At 38.7% G+C, this 25697-nt stretch overlaps 1 protein-coding gene across 1 annotated transcript; it reads left to right on the forward strand.

Annotated features, from left to right (window-relative positions):
* Nucleotides 1–649: 649 nt before the first annotated feature.
* On the forward strand, nucleotides 650–23759 carry LOC106699944 (NLR family CARD domain-containing protein 3-like). Its single transcript, XM_023345672.1, is given in 11 exon segments — nucleotides 650–765; nucleotides 3738–3834; nucleotides 3910–4008; nucleotides 8644–8719; nucleotides 9100–9328; nucleotides 13468–15259; nucleotides 15340–15513; nucleotides 20343–20516; nucleotides 21332–21378; nucleotides 21480–21965; nucleotides 21968–23759. Coding segments are annotated over 11 exon segments (3234 nt in total). The 5' UTR covers nucleotides 650–743; the 3' UTR covers nucleotides 22006–23759.
* Nucleotides 23760–25697: the final 1938 nt, after the last annotated feature.

A 25697-nucleotide genomic window follows, 5' to 3' on the forward strand; every position in this document is an offset into this window, starting at 1 on the left:
ATAAAACTCAGTAGCTGCTGGTAGGGGCCATTCAGGGGCCTCCAGACATTCAGGGGCCCCTGGAAATGGTTTAATTGTAACACAGACCATAGATTTAGATTTAGACTTAGACTTACTTTATTATCATTTTGCATGCACAGGGTGTATACAGAACAAAATTTCCTTGAATACGGCTCAGAACTATATTTTGAGGTCCTAATGTTATGAGGTTACTCTGGAATATAAATCTAAATATAAAATATAACATATATTTTATATATGTTATACAATATACAATGTATTTAAACCTGTAGCATCATTTAGATTTCACCTTATCTATATTTAAACAAGTTAGTGATGCTGAGGTTCTTAGTAGGAAGAGTTTTGGTGGGGGGTTGTGTCTAAGGCCCCATATTACCTTGGGCCGGCCCTGCATGAAGAGCCGCTGCGGCGATGCACGATGTTCTTCGATGCACATCTCTGAAATCTACCTGGAATCCCTCGGTGGCCCCTATGCCAGTCCTCCGATGCTTTGGGGACATTTTGATTCATTTAATTGTGGCATGTTTGGCTTTATGCTGCGTGTGAAAAAGGCTGCCTGGCAGCCTGCTATGTTGAGCAGTTTAAGGGGCGGAGCTTAGAGCACAGGTGACCGGTGAGCAGCATGCAGACGAAGAAAGGGAGAGAAGAAGAAGGAGGAGCTGTAGAGTTTACCGTTTGTGAACTTTAACTTGCTGTTTGCAATTTATTGTCACCTTCCGTTGATGTGTGTGCGTGGATATCCGAGTAAGTAATGTTGGAAGTTAATCACATTGTTTATTCAGCAGAATATTTCAGTTTTACCCTTAATTGACAGCATGCTTTGTACACGTGTGCACTTAAAATCTACACAACGTGGGTTTTTCGTGTCGTGTATTTGTTTAGAACTTGATGTTTGTGACTATTAATATTGCAGTTATTTAGTATGTGTGATGTTATTTCAGTCATTTGTTTGGGGATTATTCGGACACTGACGTTATATTGTTGTTTATCTTTTCTAGAACCACACAGTTACTTCAAGTTAGGGAATAAACCGCAAGTTAAACCCGTTGGAGTGCGACTCTGTTTTCTAACCGGACTCACCAGTGATCTGGACTTTTCCACCAGCAATTATAATCCCTATTCTTTAATGCGGTTCTAATTATTGCTACAATATTTTCTCTGATGTTTATTTTGTGAACTCCAGTTGCTCTGGGCCTTATCTTCCATTAACACTTGAGGTTCTGCAATAAATATTCAGAAAGAAACTTCAAGAGGCACAACTACGACAGTCGCTGATTACTGCAAGACTAAATATCCCGCTGCACTGATTGGCCAACCAATGTCACGTGATCCTCTGCAGCACGTGATGGCTAAGCGGGACGCGTCATCATGATTACACAGGTGTGTTTTTACCTCCGTGGCATTTAGAGGAACTAGATGTGAATCAGGGAATAGAAACAAAGAATCTGTTTTCTCACCTGGAGGAAAAACCTACAAATATTTTTCACTTATTTTTCCTGTTGCAGATCAAATTAAAACTGAAGGTAAGAACGAAACAACGGAAACACTGTAGGAAATCTAGAGATTCGCTCTTTATGTTTTATTTCTCATTATGCGGTAAAACAGCAGCTGTTTAGTCACGATGAATGATCCGAACTGGTCTCGTTTATTTTCGCTATTTAATTTATTTCTAACAAAACTCCGGTTAGGGCTGCGTGTTGGTTTGTTGGTGGTCAGCAGTTTAACGCTGAAACATCATTATTGTTGAACATCATTTACTTATAACTATATGGAAAACTAATTATATCTTAAAACTAATTATGTCTTAAAACTAATTATATCTTAAAACTAATTATATCTTAAGGATCTCCGTCAAAATTTGCAGGTAACTTTTTTCTGTCTGACATAATTTAACAAATGTTATGATCAGTTACTCAGTACTTCAGTAGTCTTCATAATCTTTTTTACTCTTAGCTACTTTTTACTTTTTACTTGAGTTAAAAAGTCAAATTGTACTATTTTTATGTTTTAGGTATCTACCTACTTTATCCACCTCTGACTATAATTATTAATGTAATATAAAAAAAACACAGAAAACTATGAAAGAAAAATCTAACAAGCTTGTAAATCCTCTATAGATGGACTTCTTTTTGTTATTAATTTAATATATAGCCTTCATACTTAGGACTCGATGAAGCTGTTTTTAGAGCAGGTGTGTCGATGTTAACTAAGGATCTGGTAATAATATCTAAAATATCTTTAACTGTGAAAACAGTTAAAGTGAAATAATGTTTTCTGTCCTACAGAACTGTTCATACCTTTGGAACATCTCCACGTTTCATCATGTTAAAATGACAAATTTCATAATAATTTCTTTGTATTATTTGTGACCCATCGTTAAAGTAGATTTGCAGAGTGTCAACAGATGAGATGCTGTGGGGAATAAAAGTTAAATATTCAGTCATTATATTGGTTTATTGTGTTGTTGAACTGCATAACCCACAGGTTCTTTGAAATATTCCTAAGAACACTGTTTGATCCTACTTGTTGTTTAAATGGTTGGATTAAAGGCAGAGCTCTGAGTTCAGTTTTCACAGCAGGTCAAATTACTAAAAGTGTTGAGACCTGAACTCTGGGTACTTTCCTCTCTCCTTTTTCCTACATGCTCAGTCCGGTTTTTCTGTACATTGAGGAACAGCTGAAGCTCATTTGATCCATTGTTTATCTTATAATCCAAGTTTTAGCCATTATTCTATCTTTTCTTTCTAGTTTGGCACCATCTTGTTTTAATGTAACCTAAACATGTACCTCACCCCAATCCTTTGTCAGTTTCTCATGCTTGGGCTTATTCTCAAACAACGTTCTTATTTGAGGTTTGCTGAAAGTTTTGGAGCTTCATGTATTTGATTTTGTATTTCTAATTTAACTTTGACACATACAGCAGACTGTACATGTCCTCACGTATTGTGGACGAAGCTAAAGTGAAACTAAAATTGTTCACATATATTTTCTGCACAGTTTGCACTGTAAACACTGTATGTTTACACTGGGAACAGTCAATGTTCCCAGTGTAAACATACAGTGTTTACCCACCATCATCCCTGTTCAATGTCACTCCACTAATTGTTCCATAACATAGGTTCGCATTTACAGAGCAACATCTGACATTTGCTAGTTTGACTAAAATAACTTTCAACTTTTTTAACTATTGTAGTCATATTAAATGATTAATCATATTTACTAACAGTTCAAAGTGCATACACACACAAATATGAAGGTTGAAGGTTTCCTTTATGCTTTAATAACACGGAAGTTAACATTTTGTTTAAATATTCAGTAGGAAGTACCAAATTAGTTCCTGTGTTTTTGCCAGATCCCTTTGTGTTTCTTTGTTGGCTTGTATTGCTGCATAATAATGTCAGCTGATAGTTTTATGCTGCGTTCACAACAAACGCGTTTTGAACGTCAGGCGTGTCTGGTTTACATTCAAAGTCTATGTGGTGGCGTGTTGAGGCAGTGAATCGTCCTCGATGCGCGTCTAGAGTAAAATGTAAAGCGTCTGACTTCAAAGTCGAACTTGAAACGTCGGTTTTTGATGCGATTACACCAAAATTATGTTTGGTAATCGCAGCAGTATTGAATGCGGTGGAATGATGTGAGGAAAAAAACCAATATATGTAGAGCTGCAGTACAGGTGAGTGATCGTCTCTGTAGATTAATATAAAAACTGTTTGCAGATCGATGTGTCCCTGAACGCAGCATCATGGATCAGAGTGAGGAGCTGAAAGAAGGAGAAACTCTGCCTGAGACTGAGAACCAGAGCAAAGCTAAGAGGTGAAGTGACCTTCTACTGTTTTTGTGTCTTCACTCTGTTAGAGCAAAGCATAACTTAAGCAACTTTATTTACAGCAAACAATCTGACGATGAAGTGGAACCAGAATTCTGGGAGACTAGGTCCAGACAGGATTTTATTGATTTTAAATCAAACCAGCCTTCATCTAGAAAGAGGTGAGCTTCATCTAAACAATCTAAATATCTAAAATGTGATCCCAACATAAACTGTAGTATAGAAAAGTATTTACTCATGGAAGAAAAAACGTTAATTTTTTTAATTGTACTTTTGTTTTAATGATTTAGTAATTTATCAGGTCAGTAGGTAATCAGACCTGGGTGGGGCTGTAAAACAGAATCCATTAATGTTGTTAATCACAGTTGAGTTATGATGCAGTAATTAGTGGATTATATTCCTTAGGTTGGTTGCTTATATGGTGACTGACAAGTGCAAACACATAGCAAATAATGAAATATGTTGCAAACACATGAAAGATTCAAACTGCAAAACACACAAAGACAAAAACAAATACAATCACAAGAAAATAGAAGCAAAAACCTGTACAAAACAAATGCAAAAATAAATAAATAAATGTTGGAACTGCAGACTGATTTTTTGGATTGTTTTAATTATTTCCTCTTTTGATAATTTCTTTATGTTTGTTTTTCTTATACTTTGTCATTTTAGTTTATTCCTTGTATCACCACAGTTAGTCTTATTCTTTATTTCCCTGATTTGTTTATTTAATGTTTCTTTCTAATTATGGTTTCATTTGGTTTAAGTTTCTTTCTCCCATCCACCTACTACTTCCTGTCATCTTCTTCTTCGTGGTTTATACCAGTGGCAACATCTGGCTGTTGATCATGTGCAGAAAATGTGCTTCTATTGCACTTTTGTGAAATAAGCCAATTTTGATGCAGGCAAAAACAAACAAACACCTCATCATACTGTAGTGCTAAAACTTGTCATAGAAAAATCTGAGTTTTTTCAAAAATGCTGCATTTCCATTAAGCGAATCAAATTACACAATTATAAGGTCAATGGAAACACAAATACTGACTCGTTTTGTTACAACCCATACAAAGGATCTCTTTAGTTCTCCCTTTAGCTCTGCTGCTCCCAGCCTGTTCCTGTTATTTTGTAAGTTTTCTGTTTGCTTTTTTTTTTTTTGCCCCTCAAGGGGGTCTTTTTTGTGGGCTCTAGTGTCCTTTATATGACAGTAGGCTGACAGGAAACGGGAAAGGAGAGGGGGGAAGACATGCGGCAAATGTCGTCGGGTTTGGGAGTCGAACCCGCGACGGCCGCGTCGAGGACTCAAGGCCTCCAAATATGGGTCGCACTAACCACTACGCCACCACGGCACACCCCTGTTTGCTTAATAAACTCTCATCAGACTCTCCACAACTCCAATCTGCATTTTACATATTGACACGGACAAAATGCTGTAGCGATAGGAGCAAAAGGAAAAACGCTGCAAACTTGCACCACACAATGAAAATGCTAAAGATGCTGGACAAATCCATCCATCCATCCATTTTCTAACTCCTTTGTCCCTGGTGGGGTCAGGAGGTGCTGGTGCCTACATCTAGCTAACATTTCGAGCGAGAGGCGGGGTCACCCTGGACACATCGCCAGTCTGTCGCAGTGGACAAAGGAGATCCAAACAACATAAGGGACCAGACCTTCAGTAAAGACGGGATTTCAGGATTTTAATCAGATTTGCAGAAGAAAGTTGGAGGAAGAAAGAAAAGTTGCTCTATTTTTAATGTCTTTTTCAAACGGCCAGTTTTCTGCAATAGTACATCAGCATATTTGCGTAAAACTAGCCACTCCAAACTCCCCCTAGTGGTCTGGAGTACTTCCATTTTGTGGAGCAAAGATGTAGCTTTTCATACTTGGTTGTTTTTCTTATTTGTGTTATTTTACTGTTTACTTCTAAAAAACAGGCATGAAAGTTTGAAAAAGGGAAAAAAAATCTCTTTTTCAAACTTTTAAATATATATTTTTTATTTACAGTCTGGTTTTTGTGTTTATGTGTTTTGCTGTTTGTTCATGTGTTTGGAGAGCATTTCACCATTTGTTGCACAGACGGTGAAATGGTTTAGTGTAGCTCCAAAGTGACAACTCTGGCACGGCTTTCTTAAGACGGGCTCTTTAATTCTTGCCGTGAAAACTACAGAAATAAAAGACAAAGCTTTAGACAGATACATTTACAGACAGACAGACAGGTGACGCGTGCTTTGACAAAAAAGTTACCTCGTGGCCGCCTGCCACTTCGGAGGTCTTTAACAGAATGATTCGTCGTTGTTCACTCTAAACCAAAATATTAAGTAATTAAAACACCATAAAACACCATAACCAATAAATTCACAAAACATTACAAACATAACTACAAAATACCTTGACAACGACAGGACATGAGGCTGCTACACATAGCTCTAGCACCAGCTTCTGCTTCTTCTATGCTTACTTAAGTCTCGCAGCCTCACACATGTACACAAATCTCGCGATACCTTTCGACAAAAAATTATTTGACACGAAATAAAATACAATCATTTAACACAAATCTTAAAACGTGAACCAAACAACTTAAAATACATTATTCTATCTTTCAGAAATAAACATACATTTTTTCAAGAAATAAACTATTTTATTGACACTTACAGTTTAGGGTCAGGCCAATGCACCTGTCAGCCACTGTACTCTTACTGTATATGATTGTTTTACATGACAGAGCTCAGCCCTCACTGTCCAGCTGTTCATCTGGACAACTGTCAGAAAAAGACCAACCTCCATCTTGTTAAGGAGGAAAGTTATTAGGTTAGCTTAAATTTTGGAACAAGCATGGCTCTCCTTCCCTCCTGTTAGCCGGGTCCCGAGCGGATGTCGTCACGGCTGGCAAGGAGACGGCGAGGCACAATGACGTCACAGATCAGACAAAAGCAATCGACAACAAAGCTGCAGAGATACAGAGATATACATTTTATCACAAAATAAGACACACAAGGGGAACAGACAACACGAAACACAAAGACAGACAGAAGGGCGCCCACGTGGAGAAAAGATGGAAAAAACTCTCTGTTGGCTTGCTGACCTGTACTTTTAAATGAAAGAGGTGTTTCCCTATTTAATATATGCAAAGAAGGCAGTCTGTTGTTCGACCACTCAGAGACCTGTTTCGGCCCCCCAGAGAACCCCGGAAACTCCCCTCCTTAGCTCAGCTTCGAAGGTGCTCTGTTCTTTGTCCAAGCAAAAGGGCGGACCATTCCGTGCTCATCTCCGTCTGATACGGGCAGATCCCTGACGCCAAACGTCCTAAGATGAGATTTCACAGACACCTCCGTAGTCCCCACTCCCATTGGAATGCAAATTTTATTGCTCTGGTGTGGGGGAGGCAAAGGGCCCTGCTTCGGCCTGCTTCTTCAGCTGAATTCCCAAATGCTCAACAGAAAACTGTTCCAAATAAGAGTGTTGGCTATAACTGTTACACACGTCGTAGATTAACTGTATTAAACACCAGAAAATAATCATTTTCCTTTACAATCTCCAGAGAGGTGAGCTGTTTGTAAATGTTGTAACTTGGTATATCTGGGCATTTGTTTCTGTTTTATTACCATCTTGACCTTTTCACCTGTACCTACTAGCTGAATACAGGAAGTGCAGCTGACATTATGTGTTCAACAGCATTCAGCTCGCCTTACTTTTTTTTTGTAGCTGACATCCGGGTTAGATTTTAAAATGAATTTCCATTATTCCTGTATTTGCATCTGACGATGACAGTTGCTATGGTGAGAGCACTATTTGTTTTTTGCTTTGCATATCGTTTGTTTGCAGACACACCCAACTGTGGGCCTGTTTTTTTTGTATCCAGGTACAAGTGAGTTCAGATGGTGTTTTACTTGTGTGTCTCATTTTGAGATTTGCCTTACATTTGGACATTTCAGCAGGTTTGGTTAATCTTCACCATAGGATGATCTGTAGGATGAAACTTAGAAAATAATTCATTATAGTTAGACTGATTTGCAAGAACATTAAAATACAAATAAACACAATTAACAATCATTGCAAACCTGAACTGGGAGCAGATGTTGCGTTTAAGGTCCAGTTACCTGCTCTCTGGAAACACCAGGGTTTATCACAGAGTGTTAACGGGTTCATTCCCCTCATGCCGGGCACGATGATGCCTCAGCATTGTGGAACTTCTCCGGTTACAGTAAGACAAAACCTGGGAGTAAATCCTACATTCACCTACAATATAAATGAAAGTTGATCCATGTAAACTAATTAAAATATTCTATAGAAAGGAAGTGGAATAATCAGAAAGAAAAATGATCAAAAGTGGAAATGAGAATGGAATAATTTACCTTATTCTCTGTGATAAGATCAAAATGATCCCACACCAGGAAAACTTCCTCTGTTGATTCATGCCGGTATTCAAATATGAGCCAAAATCTAAAGCAAGGCAAAGAACACAAAGTATCTCTATCCGACAAAACCCACAAAGATGTTTACACAGTTTCTCTCTCATAAATACAATTTGGCGCATTCACATCCAAATGACACAGAAACTGTATCGGTCACATGGTTTTCCTTAAAGTGACACGGGGTGTCGTCTTGTTTGCTCGGCGCATGTGTTGAGGTTTCTGTGTCGTCTGGCCCATCACTACTCCTGCCTGCTGCTATTGGTCCACCTTCTAAACTTCATTATGACATTAATTTTGTTACCTGGCTGGAACTACAGAAACTTCCTTTTTTTTCTTGTGTGTGAGGAGAGCTGTAATTTGAGCAAAGTCTTTATGATTCATCCACAGAGTGAAGCAGATCTCAGAGGTTCCTAGTGGTCAGTCTCCCCAACAGCATCAAACAGAGCTGGACTCCATATTTAAGGTCAGTAAATGTACATCTACTGCTTTCTGTCTATTGTGTTCATAGTCATCTCTTTGCTGCAAATTATAAACCAGTGTATTTTCCACCAGCACCTATATTGTTCTAACAATGACTCAGAATTGGTTATTTTGCTCCACTATTGGAGCACAATGAACAATGGCCCCAGAAAAGAACTGACAAGAGTCTGTTGAGGAAAATTCCCTATTGAGTTAAAGTTGATGGAAATATTGTGCAAATAACTCAATTACATTTACAATCAAATTTCCCTTTTAAAAAAAATTTAATAGGTCATCCCCCAACTCACAAACCTCTAAATTTAATGGTAGTTAACAGCATTGGCTAAACCACTGAGGTCTTAGTTTTCTATTATTCCATTTTAGGAGCTGAAAAAGAAGATTTTCACCTTTGCGGAAAGTGAGCTGAAAAAGATCCAAATGGTTCTGGGTTCAGATTACCCAGAAGGTTTAGATGAGAATAAGGAGGAGGATGAAGTTTTGGCAGGTGAAAATAAGCAGCAGATGAAGAAGAGCAGAGAAGCATTTGAGAAGATCACAGAGCAGTTCCTGAGGATGATGAACCAGGAGAAGCTTGCTGACCATCTTCAAAGCAGTAAGACAATTTCTGTAAAAAAGTGTAAATGCTGTGGAATTGATTAATGAATCTTTCTTTCAGTGGTGGTAAGAGTTCATCCCACAATCAATAGGTTGAAGATTTGATACCTGCTCCGTCCAGGCTGGTGCATGGCAGCCATACCTCTGTTAGATATATATTTAGAGGCTCCAAAATTAGATTCAAGTACATTTGTAGCACAGTGGAGTTTTTCTTTTGGTTGCATTTTGCATGTTTATATTCTGTGTAGGTTTTTCCCCTTTAACACCTCAGACACTTTGAATTGGGTCTGGTCCTCTGATAAGTAGGAGGACCACAGTAATTAGCTGCTCATAGAGCAGTGTTTCTCAATTACGGTCCTAAGGCCTCCCTGCCCTGCCTGTTTTAGGTGTTTCCCTTCTGCCACACACCTGGATTGAATCTTTGGGTGATTAACAGGCTTCTGCATTATTTGGTGGCTGGAGAAGACGTCATGCAATCATTTAATCAGCTGTTGTGGTATAAAGGCACATCTTAAACATACAGAGCAGGGGGCCTGAGAAGCACTGTCATAGAGGTATTTGCAAAGACTAATAAATGCAAGATAAAGGGAGCTACGGTAAAGTACAGATTTGGTGGAATACAGATGTATTCCAGGTGAGAAGCAGTGCGGTTCAAGAGCGTCGGAGAATCAGCTGTGTGAGGGCCTGAGGAGTACGCTGCAGGCAGATTGCTGCAGTTTGAAGCAACACAGCAAGTGGGGCTCAACCAGTGGCTCTTGGTACCAGATGTGGCCTCTCACCTGGTAACTCTTAAAGACAGCTGTTGGACCATGACAAATATTTAGAAGATAAACTGTTTTATTGAGTTTACTGCTGAGGGGAATTGAAGTAAATCATTTTCAACTTGATATTTGTTGTTTGGGGTTTTGAGTTGTTTGCTCCCCCTTGTACCTACGACAGGGTTTGGGTCCATACTGATCACACATTTACATTATGATGTTTACACATTTTTAGTCTCCTTCCTTAAGTCTCTGGGTGCTGGACTGTGCATTTTGAGGAGTTTCCTTGTTTTAAAATCTGACTGACGGACCCCAGTAGTGGAGTTAAATAGCCAATTGTGAGCCAGATTAGAGTAGATTTTTGGATTGTGCCACTGTGGGTTGCAGCCCGTCGGAGTAGATCTGAGGGTTTTTTCTCTTTTTCAACCTTTCATTCCTGTCCTTTTGGAGTAAATGTTTTTTTTGACAACTGTTCCTCATTTGGATATTGTGTAGTTGGACTTGTTTTGGCAAATATTTTTTGTATTTTGTTATAATGCGTAACAGAAAAACAAGGTGGTTTACAACAAGAAGCAGCTGATATTGGAAAGGCTGAAATAATACAACAGCTGAAGCCAAAAATTCAAGAGGAGTGGAAAAGGAGGCATTGTGGATGCAGAGTAGTAGCACTGCACTGACGGAGGGCTCAGGGATGAGTACCCATGGAGGAGGAACGTTGATGTGGAGTGGTGCTCCTGCTACCTGCGTTGGCCCATGATGATGGACTAGGTCCTCCTCCATGTTTAGCAAAAGCACAATTCCTAATCCGAATCCTGGGTCAGACGGGCTACAAAGAGGAAGTGAGCAGTATCTGTAGGTGTGGGTCGAGATCCAGATAGACAGCCAGAAACAATCTGACAAGGGCATGGCGAGGGGGCAAATCCAGCAAACAAAAGCGAGGTCACAACAATGAGGGCGAGATGAACAGTGCTGGAAAACTACTTGATAATGTGTTCAATAATCTGGTAGTGGGAGTGTGACTGAGTGAGGTTTAAGAAAGGAAACAATCAGATACCAAGTCATGACTAAGTTGTAACACTGTCAGATCTGTGGATCCATTTTCTTTGGTTGGGTGAACAAACCCAGTAGGCTGTTGGCAATGAGTAGCACACTGCTAGTGGATATTTAGTGTAACACAGAAGAAAAAGCTAAGATTGTTGTTTTTCGATACATCCAGTGGTTGGTGCAGGTTGCTATAATCGATAGTAGCTACACAGGGACACCTGCTAGAAGAAGACAAACGCACCCAGTACAACACTTTAATTCCATTGGCTGAGAGGTTGCCAAGCGACTGTACTTTTTTTGTTCCAAAGACGAGCAGAAAATGACAATGAACATCAGGAAAGACTTTGTTCCTTGTGGACTATAGAAATATTTTTTTAACCTTCCATCTTACCTGCATATAGCCTCTTTCACTGAGGTTGCGTGTACGTTAGAATCCCAGTAGTTCAGTATTTTCTTGTCTGTGTGTTTTGTTTCAGTAGCAAAATTTGAAAATATTATATGTTGATATTATTAGGATTAAATAATAACTCAGTTAATAGCATATAAAAACTGAGAAGTCCATACTCCTTTAATGTTTTATCTAAATAATTCAGTTGCGTTTTATATATAAATCTGGCTAGAAGATTTAAATGGTTGGTTCTTAGATGTTTTGATTTAGAAGCTATACAAATGTAACCAACAGAAAAGATTTGTAATAATTTTACAGTGAAATACACTGCTCAAAAAATAAAGGGAACACTCAAATAACACATCCTAGATCTGAATGAAAGAAATATTCTCATTGAATACTTTGTTCTGTACAAAGTTGAATGTGCTGACAACAAAATCACACAAAAATCATCAATGGAAATCAAATTTATTAACCAATGGAGGCCTGGATTTGGAGCCACACACAAAATTAAAGTGAAATAACACTGCACGCTGATCCAACTTTAATGTAATGTCCCTAAAACAAGTCAAAATGAGGCTCAGTATTGTGTGTGGCCTCCACGTGCCTGTATGACCTCCCTACAACGCCTGGGCATGCTCCTGATGAGGTGGCGGATGGTCTCCTGAGGGATCTCCTCCCAGACCTGGACTAAAGCATCCACCAACTCCTGGACAGTCTGTGGTGCAACTGTCCAGGAGTTGCACCACAGACTGGTGGATGGAGCGAGACATGATGTCCCAGATGTGGTCAATCGGATTCAGGTCTGGGGAATGGGCTGGCCAGTCCATAGCTTCAATGCCTTCATCTTGCAGGAACTGCTGACACACTCCAGCCACATGAGGTCTAGCATTGTCCTGCATTAGGAGGAACCCAGGGCCAACCGCACCAGCATATGGTCTCACAAGGGGTCTGAGGATCTCATCTCGGTATCTAATGGCAGTCAGGCTACCTCTGGCGAGCACATGGAGGGCTGTGCGGCCCTCCAAAGAAATGCCACCCCACACCATTACTGACCCACTGCCAAACCGGTCATGCTGAAGGATGTTGCAGGCAGCAGACCGCTCTCCACGGCGTCTCCAGACTCTGTCACGTCTGTCACATGTGCTCAGTGTGAACCTGCTTTCATCTGTGAAGAGCACAAGGTGCCAGTGGCGAATTTGCCAATCCTGGTGTTCTCTGGCAAATGCCAAGCGTCCTGCACGGTGTTGGGCTGTCAGCACAACCCCCATCTGTGGACGTCGGGCCCTCATACCATCCTCATGGAGTCGGTTTCTAACCGTTTGTGCAGACACATGCACATTTGTGGCCTGCTGGAGGTCATTTTGCAGGGCTCTGGCAGTGCTCCTCCTGTTCCTTCTTGCACAAAGGCGGAGGTAGCGGTCCTGCTGCTGGGTTGTTGCCCTCCTACGGCCTCCTCCACGTCTCCTTGTGGCGCCTCCAGCCTCTGGACACTACGCTGACAGACACAGCAAACCTTGCCACAGCTCGCATTGATGTGCCATCCTGGATGAGCTGCACTACCTGAGCCACTTGTGTGGGTTGTGGAGTCCGTCTCATGCTACCACGAGTGTGAAAGCACCACCAACATTCAAAACTGACCAAAACATCAGCCAGACAGCATAGGTACTGAGAAGTGGTCTGTGGTCCCAACTGCAGAACCACTCCTTTATTGAGTGTGTCTTGCTAATTGCCAATAATTTCCAACAGTTGTCTATTCCATTTGCACAACAGCAGGTGAAATTGATTGTCAATCAGTGTTGCTTCCTAAGTGGACAGTTTGATTTCACAGAAGTTTGATTTACTTGGAGTTATATTGTGTTGTTTAAGTGTTCCCTTTATTTTTTTGAGCAGTGTATATAACAAGTGAAGAAATTATTTTAATTAGTTTTTTTTGCATTCACTTAGAATCATTCACCACCTGTCAACAAACACTAAAGTCTAACATGAAGAAAAAGTTCCAGTCTGTGTTTGAAGGAATCACAAAATCAGGAAATCAAAGCTTTCTAAATGAGATCTACACAGAGCTCTACATCACAGAGGGAGGATCTGAAGAGGTCAATGATGAACATGAGGTCAGGCAGATTGAAACAATGTCCTGGAAACCAGAAAGGGCAGAAACAGCAATTAGACATGGAGACATATTTATACCCTCACCTGAAAGAGAAGAACCAATAAAAACAGTAATGACAACAGGAATGGCTGGTATTGGGAAAACAGTCCTGACACAGAAGTTCACTCTGGACTGGGCAGAAGACCAAACCAACCAGGACATCCAGTTCACATTTCCATTCACATTCAGAGAGTTGAATCTGTTAAAAGATGAACAATTCAGCTTGGTGGAGCTTGTTCACCACTTTTTTAGTGAAACCAAAGGAATATTAAAATTTGAAGAGTTAAAGGTTGTGTTCATTTTTGATGGTTTGGATGAGAGTCGATTTCCACTGGACTTTTACAACAATGAGATCCTGATGGATGTAACAAAGTCTACGTCAGTAGATGTTCTCCTGACAAACCTCATCAGCGGAAAACTGCTTCCCAAAGCTCACCTCTGGATAACCACACGACCTGCAGCAGCTAATAAGATCCCTGCTGAGTTTATTGGCATGATGACAGAGATCAGAGGATTCACTGACCCACAGAAAGACATGTACTTCACAAAAAGATTTAAATCTAAGAAGCAGGCAAGCTTGGTAATCTCCCATGTAAAGAAATCCAGAAGCCTCCACATCATGTGCCACATCCCAATCTTCTGCTGGATCACTGCTAAAGTTGTGGAAGACATGTTGAACAAGAAAGATGGAGAAGAACTGCCAAAGACCCTGACTGAGATGTACATTCATTTTCTGGTGGTGCAGGCCAAACTGAAGGTCATCAAGTATGATGGAGGAGCTGAGACAGATTCAAACTGGAGTCCAGAGAACCAGAAGATGATCAAGTCTCTGGGAAAACTGGCTTTTGATCAGCTGCAGAAAAGAAACCTGATCTTCTATGAATCAGACCTGGCAGAGTGTGGCATTGATATCAGAGCAGCTTCCACATACTCAGGAGTGTTCACACAGATCTTCAGAGAAGAGAGAGGACTGTACCAGATCAAGTTGTTCTGCTTTGTCCACCTGAGTGTTCAGGAGTTTCTGGCTGCTCTTCATGTTCACCTGACCTTCATCAAATCTGGAGTCAATCTCCTGGTAAAAGGCAAAATGAAATCCAAGGAAATAGAAAAAAGAAACCATGAATCTTCAGAGACAGAAATGTACAAGAGTGCTGTGGACATGGCCCTAGAGAGCCCAGATGGACACCTGGACTTGTTCCTCCGCTTTCTACTTGGTCTTTCACTGGAGACCAATAAGCGTCGCTTAAGAGGCTTTGTGGCACAGACAGAAGAAAGTTTAGCAATTAATAAAGACACAGCCCAGTACATCAAGGAGAAGTTGAATCATCATGGTATTGAGAAAAGCATCAATCTGTTCCACTGTCTAAGTGAACTAAATGATCAGTCTCTGGTGGAGGAAATCCAACAGTCTTTATGTACAGGAAGTCTTTCAGCACATCAGCTGTCTCCTGCTCAGTGGTCAGCTCTGCACTACATCCTACTTTCATCAGACAAAGGTCTGGAGATATTTGACCTGAAGAAATACTGTGCTTCAGAGGAAGCTCTTCAGAGACTGCTGCCAATAGTCAACGCCTCCAGCAAAGCTATGTAAGTACAGATGGAGTCAGTTTTAAAAAAGTGCCTAATAACAATAATACTATTACTTTGAATTGTCTTTGTCTTTTCAGACTGAGCGGGTGTAACCTCTCAGAGAAAAGTTGTGAAGCTCTGTCCTCATTTATCAGCTTAACGACCTCTAGTCTGAAAGATCTGGACCTGAGTAACAATGACCTGACAGATTCAGGAGTGAAGCTGCTCTGTGAGGGACTGATGAGTCCCAACTGTGAACTCGAGATTCTCAGGTAAGATGCATTTAAATTAAATTCTATATTTTACATTCTATGTAAAATAGAATGAAAAAAGGCCTTTGATAGAGTTGAATGGCCCTATTTATTTGAGATATTGAAAACATTTGGCTGTGGGGACAACTTCTGTCGATGGGTTAAACTTTTATACAATGAACCTTATGCTGAAATAGTAACAAATGCAGTTGTATCTAAATCATTTAAAATTAAACGGGGTCATAGGCAAGTGTGCCCCTTGCCCCCTTTATTATTTATTCTAGCAAAAGAACTGTTTGCCATTGCTGTGCGGTCTCATAAAAACATAACTGGTTTGACAATAGGCCAACAGGAATATAGAATTGCTTTATTCGCTGATGATGTCATTCTTTTTTTGGAAAAACTGAAAGACTCTATTCCAGCCTTGTTGGATTTAATAATCATGTTTGGAAGAATATCAGGATATAAAGTAAATAAAGATAAGTCTTTGTTAATGTTAATTCAGAAGAAAGAAACAGTGTCGGGAATACTTTCCATTTCAAAAAGGTAGATTGTTTTACATATTTGGAGATTAGGATAGTAACATATGTAAATGACATTTTTGCAGTTAACTATAACCCCATGATAGACTCAATTGCTACCTCTGTGGACAGATGGAACTACCTGCCCTTGTCACTTATAGCATGAATCAATGTCCTGAAATCCAATATAATGCCCAAACTTCTGTATTTGTTTCAGAACATCCCATTGCCACCTCTTGCCAATTTATTTTCGGCCCTAAAAAACATTTTCATACGTTTTCTGTCGAATAATAGACGGCCAAGGCTTCGTTAACACTTTTGTATTAAGGAGGCCTCAGGTGCCCCAATCCACTTTGGTACTATTGGGCAGCTCAATTGAGGAGTATGATGTATTATTTTACAGATAAATGTCTCTTTCCTTGGGTGAATATTGAAAATTGTTCTGTACCTCTCTCTCTACCCCAGTACATTTACTCAGCAAACATCAGAATGCTGAAAAAAAGACAAAAAACCTTATAGTCAGAAATATGATCTTAGTTTGGTATCAGGTTAAGAAGTATTTAGGTGACTCCTCCTCCCTATCACACTTCAGTCCGATATGGGGTAACCAGTCTTTCCCTCCAGGCAGGGCAGATCCTGGTTTTAGGAAATGGGCTGAAAATTTTTTAAAGACAATAGGAGATCTTGTGGAATTAGAGGACGGGGTTTTGATGTCATTGGAGAGTTGAAGGCCAGGTATGATATCCCAAGTAAACATTATTTTAAATATATACAGGTGAGAAATTTTATTAGATCATCTCAAAATCAATGTGAGTCCATCCTTCTGATGTCCACCTTGGAAATCGAAATGAAGAATGATTGCTTTAGAAAAGGAATTATCTCCAAACTATACAGCATGTTAATGGAGGGATCCTCTGAGTCGTCTTTATGGAAGGTCAATGCGTGTGCTGAAGCACAAACACAAACTATCAATACACACCAAAAATTACTGAAATATAATTGGCTAATGAGAACATATGTGACGCCAGAAAAGCTTACTAAGTACAATGGTGCCATCCCAGACCTGTGTATTAGATGTGGAGAAGAGAAGGGAATGTTCTTTCATTGTATCTGGAAATGCAAGAAAGTTACACAATTTTGGAGGGAGATTAAACAAGCTCTAGAGACTATACTAGGTATAAAACTAGTTCTTGACCCCAAATTGTTCATTCTAGGTTTACAACCTGACAGACATCATATGTCCAGAAAGATTATTACTGCCATGGATTTATGTTTACTACTTGCAAAAAGAGTCATAGCACTCTCTTGGAAGAGTACCAGTAAACCAAAATTCATTAACTGGATTAATGAAATGTCCATAACCTTACCAGTGGAAAAGATTACTTTCATTATAAAAGGGAAACTATCGCTATTTTAAAATATTTGGGGTCCTTTTATGGATTATATAGAAAACATGGATATGAGGGGGTGAGTTGTAGTTGCGGTTGGTCCCCTGCAGTGTCCTAAAATAATCTTCTTTATTTGTATACTTGACTACTTTACTTTGAATTATACTTTCAAGTTTGTATTTTCTGAAACATGTACAATACTAAAATAATTTGGGCCAATTCCTGGAAAATAGAGAAACAGTTATTGTTGTAATTATTGTTTCTTCTCAGGGGGTTGGGGTTGGGGGCATTGTTTTTCTTTTCTCATTTATTCTGTATGTAATAAGTGCTGCTCCAAAATATCCCACAACGACCTGGCATGCAAGGAAAGACAAGTTGAATGTTGGACAATAATTTAACTACCCTGGACTTTCCTTTGATGTGAGAGCACACTTACTGTATGTCCTGAATATTATTGGAAACATTGTTGAAAAACCAATAAAGATAATGTTGGGGATATATATATATATATATATATATATATATATATATATATATATATATATATATAGAGAGAGAGAGAGGGAGAATGTAAAATTCTTTGTTTTACATATTTAGAAACATGTCTAAAGCATATTTTTGTTTGTGTACATTTTAAAAGAAAACTTTACCAAGTATTGAGTTTTCTCTGACTTGGCAGTTGCAGCAAAAACAGCCTCACTGCTGATATGAAGTGGGCGAGTCAGTCAAGCAAACCATTACTGTCTAGGGAAAAATATATAAAATATAATAGTTTTGAGCTTAACAATGAACATAGAATTTTCCTTACTTGTCTAATGGAAATAAGATGAAAGTTGTAATTTGGCCTGTATAATACCATGCTACTGTAAAAATATGTTACTTGATTCAGATTAATCAAGGTAACTCGAGTATAAATGAAAAAATGGTCTCAAGGTGAAAATCTTAACTTGTTGTAGGGATGTACAATATATTGTCAACAATATCAGATGTTAATCAATGTTAGTTATGTTTTTAAATATCAATATTGGTCCCAATAACGATCAACAGCCAGTGTCAAAATTATATATTTTTAATATAATTTTTTAATTACATATTTATATTTATATAATATATTTTCTTTATTTTTTAATTATATATTTTCCTCCCCGAAACATGGTTCTCATTCTTGCTGACACGCTCCAACCAGCAACAGCAGTTTGCAAATTGATCATATTTTGTAGACGTGGATTTAAACCTTATCTGTAAAGTATTCCCAGTTCTTAATTTTTTTCAGTTTTTGTTGCGTTACTGATTTGAGGGTCTTTCTCTTTTCTTAATCTACACAACGTAGTCACTAACAGGTTTTCACTTTGTTAGTGGGACAAAGGGAAATTTTTTTGGACATTTTTGGACATTTCCTAAAAATGTAAAATGTAATTTTGAAAAGTTATTTAGATATTTGAGATATTTATTATGGCATTGAAGACTCAGCAGAGGAGCACCCTGTTTTCATTGATTGGCTAAATGTGTCTAACATTTAACTGATCTATTAAGCTTAATTTGCTATAGGTATATTAAGTCAGTCAACTTAATTTACCGATAGTAAATTAAGTTGACTGAACATTATTTGTAAAGGAATAAATTTGTCTATAAAATGTCTTACAGGTGACTTATGAGAGCAGAAACTAAAGAATGACATCAAAGGAATTGTCTAAACCTTTGAGATTAAAGTGTCTAAAATCACAAATTTGCTGAATGTTATAAAAAATAAAGCATTTTTGGCAGCACTGAATGTAATGAAATACACTAAAGTTCCTAGTGCTCATGTTTATTTGTAATCTAAGAGGTTTAGAACCACCAAGAACATCTGCAATGTAAAACTGAGTATTTGTACTGAGGGTTGAGATGAGGATGAGCGCAGTCAGACCCAGAGTGAAGTGAGAAAAATGTTTTAATGAGGTTAAAATGCAAAGATGCTCAGGAACATTGCCAAGCACAACAAACTCCACCATGCAGCAATCACTACAAAGGAACACAGAGGATCCAGGGATAATCAGATGACAGGTGAACTTAAATACATGTGAGAGATATCAGGACATGAGGGACAAGTGGAACCAATAATGGGGAATGACACATGGAAACAAAATACGGTACTCTGGTCAAATAAACATATACGTTGGTTTGGACTTTGCAAGTTGTTAGATCAAGTCAAGAGATGGAAAATAGTCTAGATTGATAAAATCTAGATGACATTCTAGTGTGTTATAGAAAGTAGTCTAGAGTGTGTGTTATAATGTGTTGTTAATAGGGGAGATTTGCCAAAAGGCGGTCTGTGCTAATGAGTCTGAGGTGTTTAATTCTATGATTGGTCTGGTTGGATCAGGTTGGGTGAAAATGGGAGCTTTGGGTTTTTGTTGTTGTTCAAGTCAGAAGATTTTTCTGCTTCTGGGGATCAAATGAAGATTTTTTTGGTGGATTTGAGACTGTTGAGGGTAACAGCAGTTTGACTGTATCATAATGAAGCAACAGTTGGCAAAACATAGGAAGCATTGCAACTGTTTACAAGAAGATGAAGTTGGCCAGTTGAGGATCGTTTAAACCTTTTCCAGGTCTGTCTTCATCTGCCTGCTCCCCAGAATGAATCCCAAGAAGATCCATTCAATTGGAGAGAATCTGGTGAGATTAATGGGAAATATACCAAGATGTAGTTTTGAATTAGCAGAATTTTTTGACCAACACAACCCCACTTTGTCATTCTAATTTTTACATAGTAACATTGGGAGACAGAAAATATAATATTTACTATTTGTCAGGCCAACAGGCCAGCATGTAGACTGCTGCTCAACAGACACGGTTCTCTAACCTTCTTAGCAGGTCAACTAATTATTCTAACAGTTCTAACCAGTGTGTCACTTTGAGAATATAGATGATTTTTTTCAACATTATGTGTTTGTGTCTGCAGGCTTTCAGGCTGCCTGATCACAGAGGAAGGCTGTGCTGCTCTGGCTTCAGCTCTGACTGTGAGCTCCTCTCACCTGAAGGAGCTGGACCTCAGCTACAATAATCCAGGAGAGGCAGGAATGAAGAGTCTAGAAGCTATATTGAAGAATCCAAGCTTCAAACGGGACTCTCTGAGGTAAGGAAATATTTTCTGCAGCCACATAGAGCTACACCATTGCTTAATGCTAGATTCAGAATTGACACAGTGCAAAATATAACAGCAAACCAGAAGGTGATGTTCAGGATGTTTGACAAATAAAGATTTCTGGAGAGAAAAGGCAAGAAGGATTAATGATGGATTGGTTCATCTTTCTAGACCAATCTGAAGTGTAGGATAAACCCAAAAGCCCCAACCAGCCTCAGACAATGAATGCTAGTTTATGTCTGAGACGACTTGTAGTGCAGAAAGGGAAATCATTCAATGTTGGAGAGATAATTAGTTGTCCATACCAGTAAAAAATGATGTTGAGCAGTTCATACATAGCTGTGCAAAACTATTTAAACAGCTTCAACTTTAACAAACACAAAGCAATGCATAATTGCAAAGTGGAAGCATGATTGTTGGTTGTATCAATCAAAATTAGTATCCATCCATTATCTAGCAAGCTTGTCCTTGCAGGGCGGCGAGAGGTCAGGTACACTCTGGACAGGCTGTCAGTCCATCACAACATAACTAATAAGTTTTTTTTGTTTAATCTAAATCTGTAAACGGGGCTGTGACTAAAAATTGGATCTAATTCATAAACATGAATTGATCTATACCTTCTTAATATCTTGCTGCATGTTTAGGATCATTAATGCTGGGATTTGAACCTTATTAAATAATATACAGCTTAATGCAACAGAATGAGGAAAAGGCATTTCTTATAACTGAACTGGTATTACCAGTAAAATATTAGACTTTGGTAACAGAAAAGTGGTAATACCATCAAAACACCTCCTTTCTTACAGCATGGAGCCTGCAGGAGACAAATGGATGACAGCAGGTCTGAGGAAGTGTAAGGGCATTTTTGATTCATAGCAGATTGTCTCATCTTTGCATGAATGAATTCAGAAAATTATACATCAGTAACTGCATTGTGTTTGTTCTGTCCTTCAGATTCCTGTCCACTAACAGTCGACCTAAACACTGTAAACAGATTCCTCAAACTTTCTGATGAAAACAGGAAAGTGACACGTGTGGAAGAGGAGCAGCCGTATCCTGATCATCCAGACAGATTTGATCTCTATCAGCTGCTGTGTACTGATGGTCTGACTGGTCGCTGTTACTGGGAGGTTGAGTGGGGTGGGAAAGTCTATGTATCACTGAGTTACAGGGGAATAAAAAGAAAGGGAGAGAGTGATGACAGCTGGTTTGGATTTAATAATAACTCCTGGTGTCTAGTCTGCTCTAATGATGGTTATACTGTCTGGCACAATAGTAAAAAGGTTTTAATCCCCTCCTCCTCCTCTATCTCTGGCAGAGTAGCTGTGTATGTGGACTGTCCTGCTGGGACTCTGTCCTTCTACAGAGTCTCTTCAGAGACACTGATCCACATCTACACCTTCAACACCAAATTCACTGAACCACTTTATCCTGGATTTGGTGTCGGGATTGTTCGGGGGAGTCTTGGTGCTCATTTTAGTCATTTTTTCAAGTTGGAAGCAACCTAACTTTTTTAAAATCCAAGATATGTTCTTAGATTAACATCTATGTAAGTAAGACTTTATTTTAATCCTACGTTGATATTTTTTAAGATCGATTTATTTAACTTGCAATTAATCACAAAGGTTTCTGTAGTTTTTGTATGCAATTTACTAGGGACTGTGAAGATTGGGCTTTAGAGTAATGGAAGAAGATCATGTGGTCTGAGTTCAGATTTACCCAGTCACACACAGTCATTATAGAGTTAATTCATAATGTCTATATTCCTAAGATTTCATGAGATGAAACTCACTCACAATCAAAAGGGAAAAAAACCCAGCAAAACATTAAATTAGACTGACACACTTCGCAGACTACTAAGAAAAGTTTGGAAATGCATCTTTACATTTACAGATCTATAGATCTGTCTATGGAAATGTATCTACCAAGATAAGTTAGATAATAAGGATACATAAAATTAGGCTCAATAATACTCTTCTGGAAAATTTAATAATTCTCTCCTCTGATTCTGGTTCTGGCTTTGTTGTTGCCTCTATTCCCCATTAGTGTCAGTTGCTGCCTCTGCTGTGAAATGGTGGTACTGCAGTGGATTTCAGCCTGATTTAGTAATTTCTTCTGGATCCCATTTAATACTAATTCGGGTCGCTTTCATTGTAAGCCTGCTATTCGCAGTGTGTGCACTGCAGATTGCTGTATTCGTTGACTTACTGTTGGTGGTGAAATCTTGCCTTCCCAGCTGAATGAATCTCACCTAAGGATAAAATAATTTTTCCCTCCCCTTTTCCAGACCAATAGGAGCCTGAACAGCCACATAAACACATTTTAATGAAAAAAACAAACAAACTCCTTGAGCTTAGCAATCAGACCGCAGCTGTTGGGCTCCGTTCTCCTTCAGTAATGTCATGCAAACTGTGTGTTTTTCCAAGAAGGAGGGCTTTTTGGTTGATTTAACACTTTAAATCTTTTGCTAGCTAATTAGAGACCAAATACAGCAACCAGATGTACAGTTTGACCTCAGAAAATATTGTTCTACCATTTAAGAACCTTAAATAGGTACTTTGAGTTGCACTGTGAAATAAACTGGAAACCAATGTTGTGCATCAAGATTATAATTATGTGAAAACTTGAAAAAAAGATTAAACAAAAGCATTAATTATTTCCGGTTCAGGGTGTGAGACGATTGAGATTAGTTTAGTAGGTGATTAAGAAAAGGAGTATATTAGAGACCAAAGTAAAACCTGAATCTAACATTTTGCCATTTTTAACAGACTTCTTGGTTCTTTGTCAAAATCTTAATTCTTGACCCGCATTTTTATGTACATCTTTGTTCTCTATTTGTTAGAAAACTGGTTAACATGTACTTTTTTTTCTCAACTGCTGTTGGTTCATTGAAGTCTATAATGTACATTGTTGATGCATTTGTTTGAATTGCACTAGTATGTATGTTACAGTAATAACACAATGAAGTCTTTATATTGCTGAAATATTTGGAAGCATGTTTCAGTAATAAGTGGCACACATGAATGTTACAAATATTTGTGTAAAATTAAGGTCTTGAAATCATTTTATCTGCACTACATTATCTATTTATAATGTATTTTGTCAAAATCATGAAGTTTGCAAATGGTTTTATTTATTGGTTTATGTCCTTTTACCAGTTACCTTTTCAGAACTGGATGGTCAGGATGGTGTTTGCTTTTTCCTCTCAATAAATAAACTAATCTTGGCTCTTTCGATTTATTTTCGTGATCTTTGTTAATGTTAATTAGCTGCTGTTCGCTCAAACATGACGGGCATACTTGCCCTTCATCTTTGGGTCGGGGATGAACAGTTAATCTGTGATTTCCTCTCTGTCTTTAGTGATTATGTTTTGTGCTACATTAGGTGATATACAACTAGGAAATTTAAGAAAATGAAGTGTTTGCCAGCCAGGTACATTTCTGTGGATTTTTAAAATCAGGAATCAGCCATGAAGAGGAGGACATGCAGAAGAAGGACTTGGCCTAAGCGGTCTGTTGCTAATTGCTAACAGCTTGTTTAGCTTTGGATCTGGCTGAGATCTAAATGAGAGAGACACTAAGGGTGTGATGGTACACAAAAGTCACAGTTCAGCAAGTTTTTGTTGTTCTGAGGTAAAAAAAAAAAAAAAAAAGTGCCTAGGAGAAACCAGACCCTTGTACTACACTTTACTTTGTACAGAGGGTCTGGGCTCTCAGCTGTGGAGGAACAATTGCTTCCTGGAGATGTGACCTGTGTTAAGGTTTTAAATTTTATGTGACATGTGTAATAATGCACCAGTTAGATGCTGAGAAACTTACCAGAAATCGCCTGCGCTGTGAACAACCATCCTCCACTTCAAAGAGAGAAGAACGAGGCAGACTGTTGTTAATTCAATATTTGGAAGAGTGACCAACTCTGACTGAACGGCTTCCTTGGTCCAACAGTGACACCTAGTTGTCAATTTAATACTTTTATTTTGAAGAACGGTATATTTCTTCTTCGTGCGTTTTGTGACATGTTGCGTTTCCTGCTCCTGTTACTAAAAATGAGAAGACAGCGTTAGATCTTGAAGGAACCAGAAAGAAAGCTTTAAAATTGTGTTCTTGGAAAACAGAATGATGTTTAGATATTCGCAATTGTGATTTGTGATAAGAAATGTTATTTATTTAAGTAGCAGTAGAACTTTGGTTTATTTGTTGAAAAGCAAAAACTATGTTAAAAGGTTATGGACATGATGTATTTTTTTTTGTCAACAATAAGATTTTATTTTATACAAGAGAAACATGGGATACAGTGTTTTGTTGTATACTTGATTTAAAAGGCTCTCGATGACGATTTCATTTATATTTCATAATGATTAAGCCTTGGAAATTATTTTTATTGGATTAAACATGCTACAACGGGGCTTTGACTAGGCCATTCAATGCATAGATATGGTTTGATCTAAACAAGTTCACTGAGGAACTGGCTGCATGTTTCTGTTTTTCTGCTGGAAGTGGAACCTCCACCTCATCTCAAATCTTATCTAACCTCTGACATCTTTTCTTCCAGGATTGTCCTAGATTTAGTTCCATATTTCTGTTCCTGCTGCAGCCTCCTCACAGCATGATGCTAACACCGCTATCTGCTAGCACTGTGATTGTTTTCCCCTAAGGACAGTATTTTACAGCAATTTTCTGTTTCGGTTTCATCTGACCAACGCACCTTCCTCCACATGTCTTCTGAATTAATTTATGTATCCCTATGCAAGGCACTGAATCACAGGATGCTATTATGTGTCTCTAATACACATAATTTAAAATGGTAAATTATTAAAAATAGCTGAAAGAAGGCAGTTCTTCACCCATGTAGGCCACATTCTTCCAGCTGATCTTCCTCTGCTCCATGACCGCCTGCACGTCCTTCAGCGGTTCGTCCCCAACATCTACAACCTCACAGCTCAACATTGTTTTCAGTTTGCCAGACAGTGACTGAGTCACAGGGTCGTCCCTGGAGGTCAGCAGCACCACCTAAAGAACAGAGTCAAAGGGCCTTTAACATGGTGTTCACCAAATGTTCACCCATAATGTTTCACAGATGGGAAATTCAACCTCAACTCCATCGTTCTGCAGCATTCAGAGCCCCGTTGTGTCTCTACTGTGGACACATATCATGTCCTCTCCAGATACGGAC

The sequence above is a fragment of the Xiphophorus maculatus genome, chromosome 14 (genome assembly GCF_002775205.1).
Source record: "Xiphophorus maculatus strain JP 163 A chromosome 14, X_maculatus-5.0-male, whole genome shotgun sequence".
NCBI classification, from domain to species: Eukaryota; Metazoa; Chordata; class Actinopteri; order Cyprinodontiformes; family Poeciliidae; genus Xiphophorus; species Xiphophorus maculatus.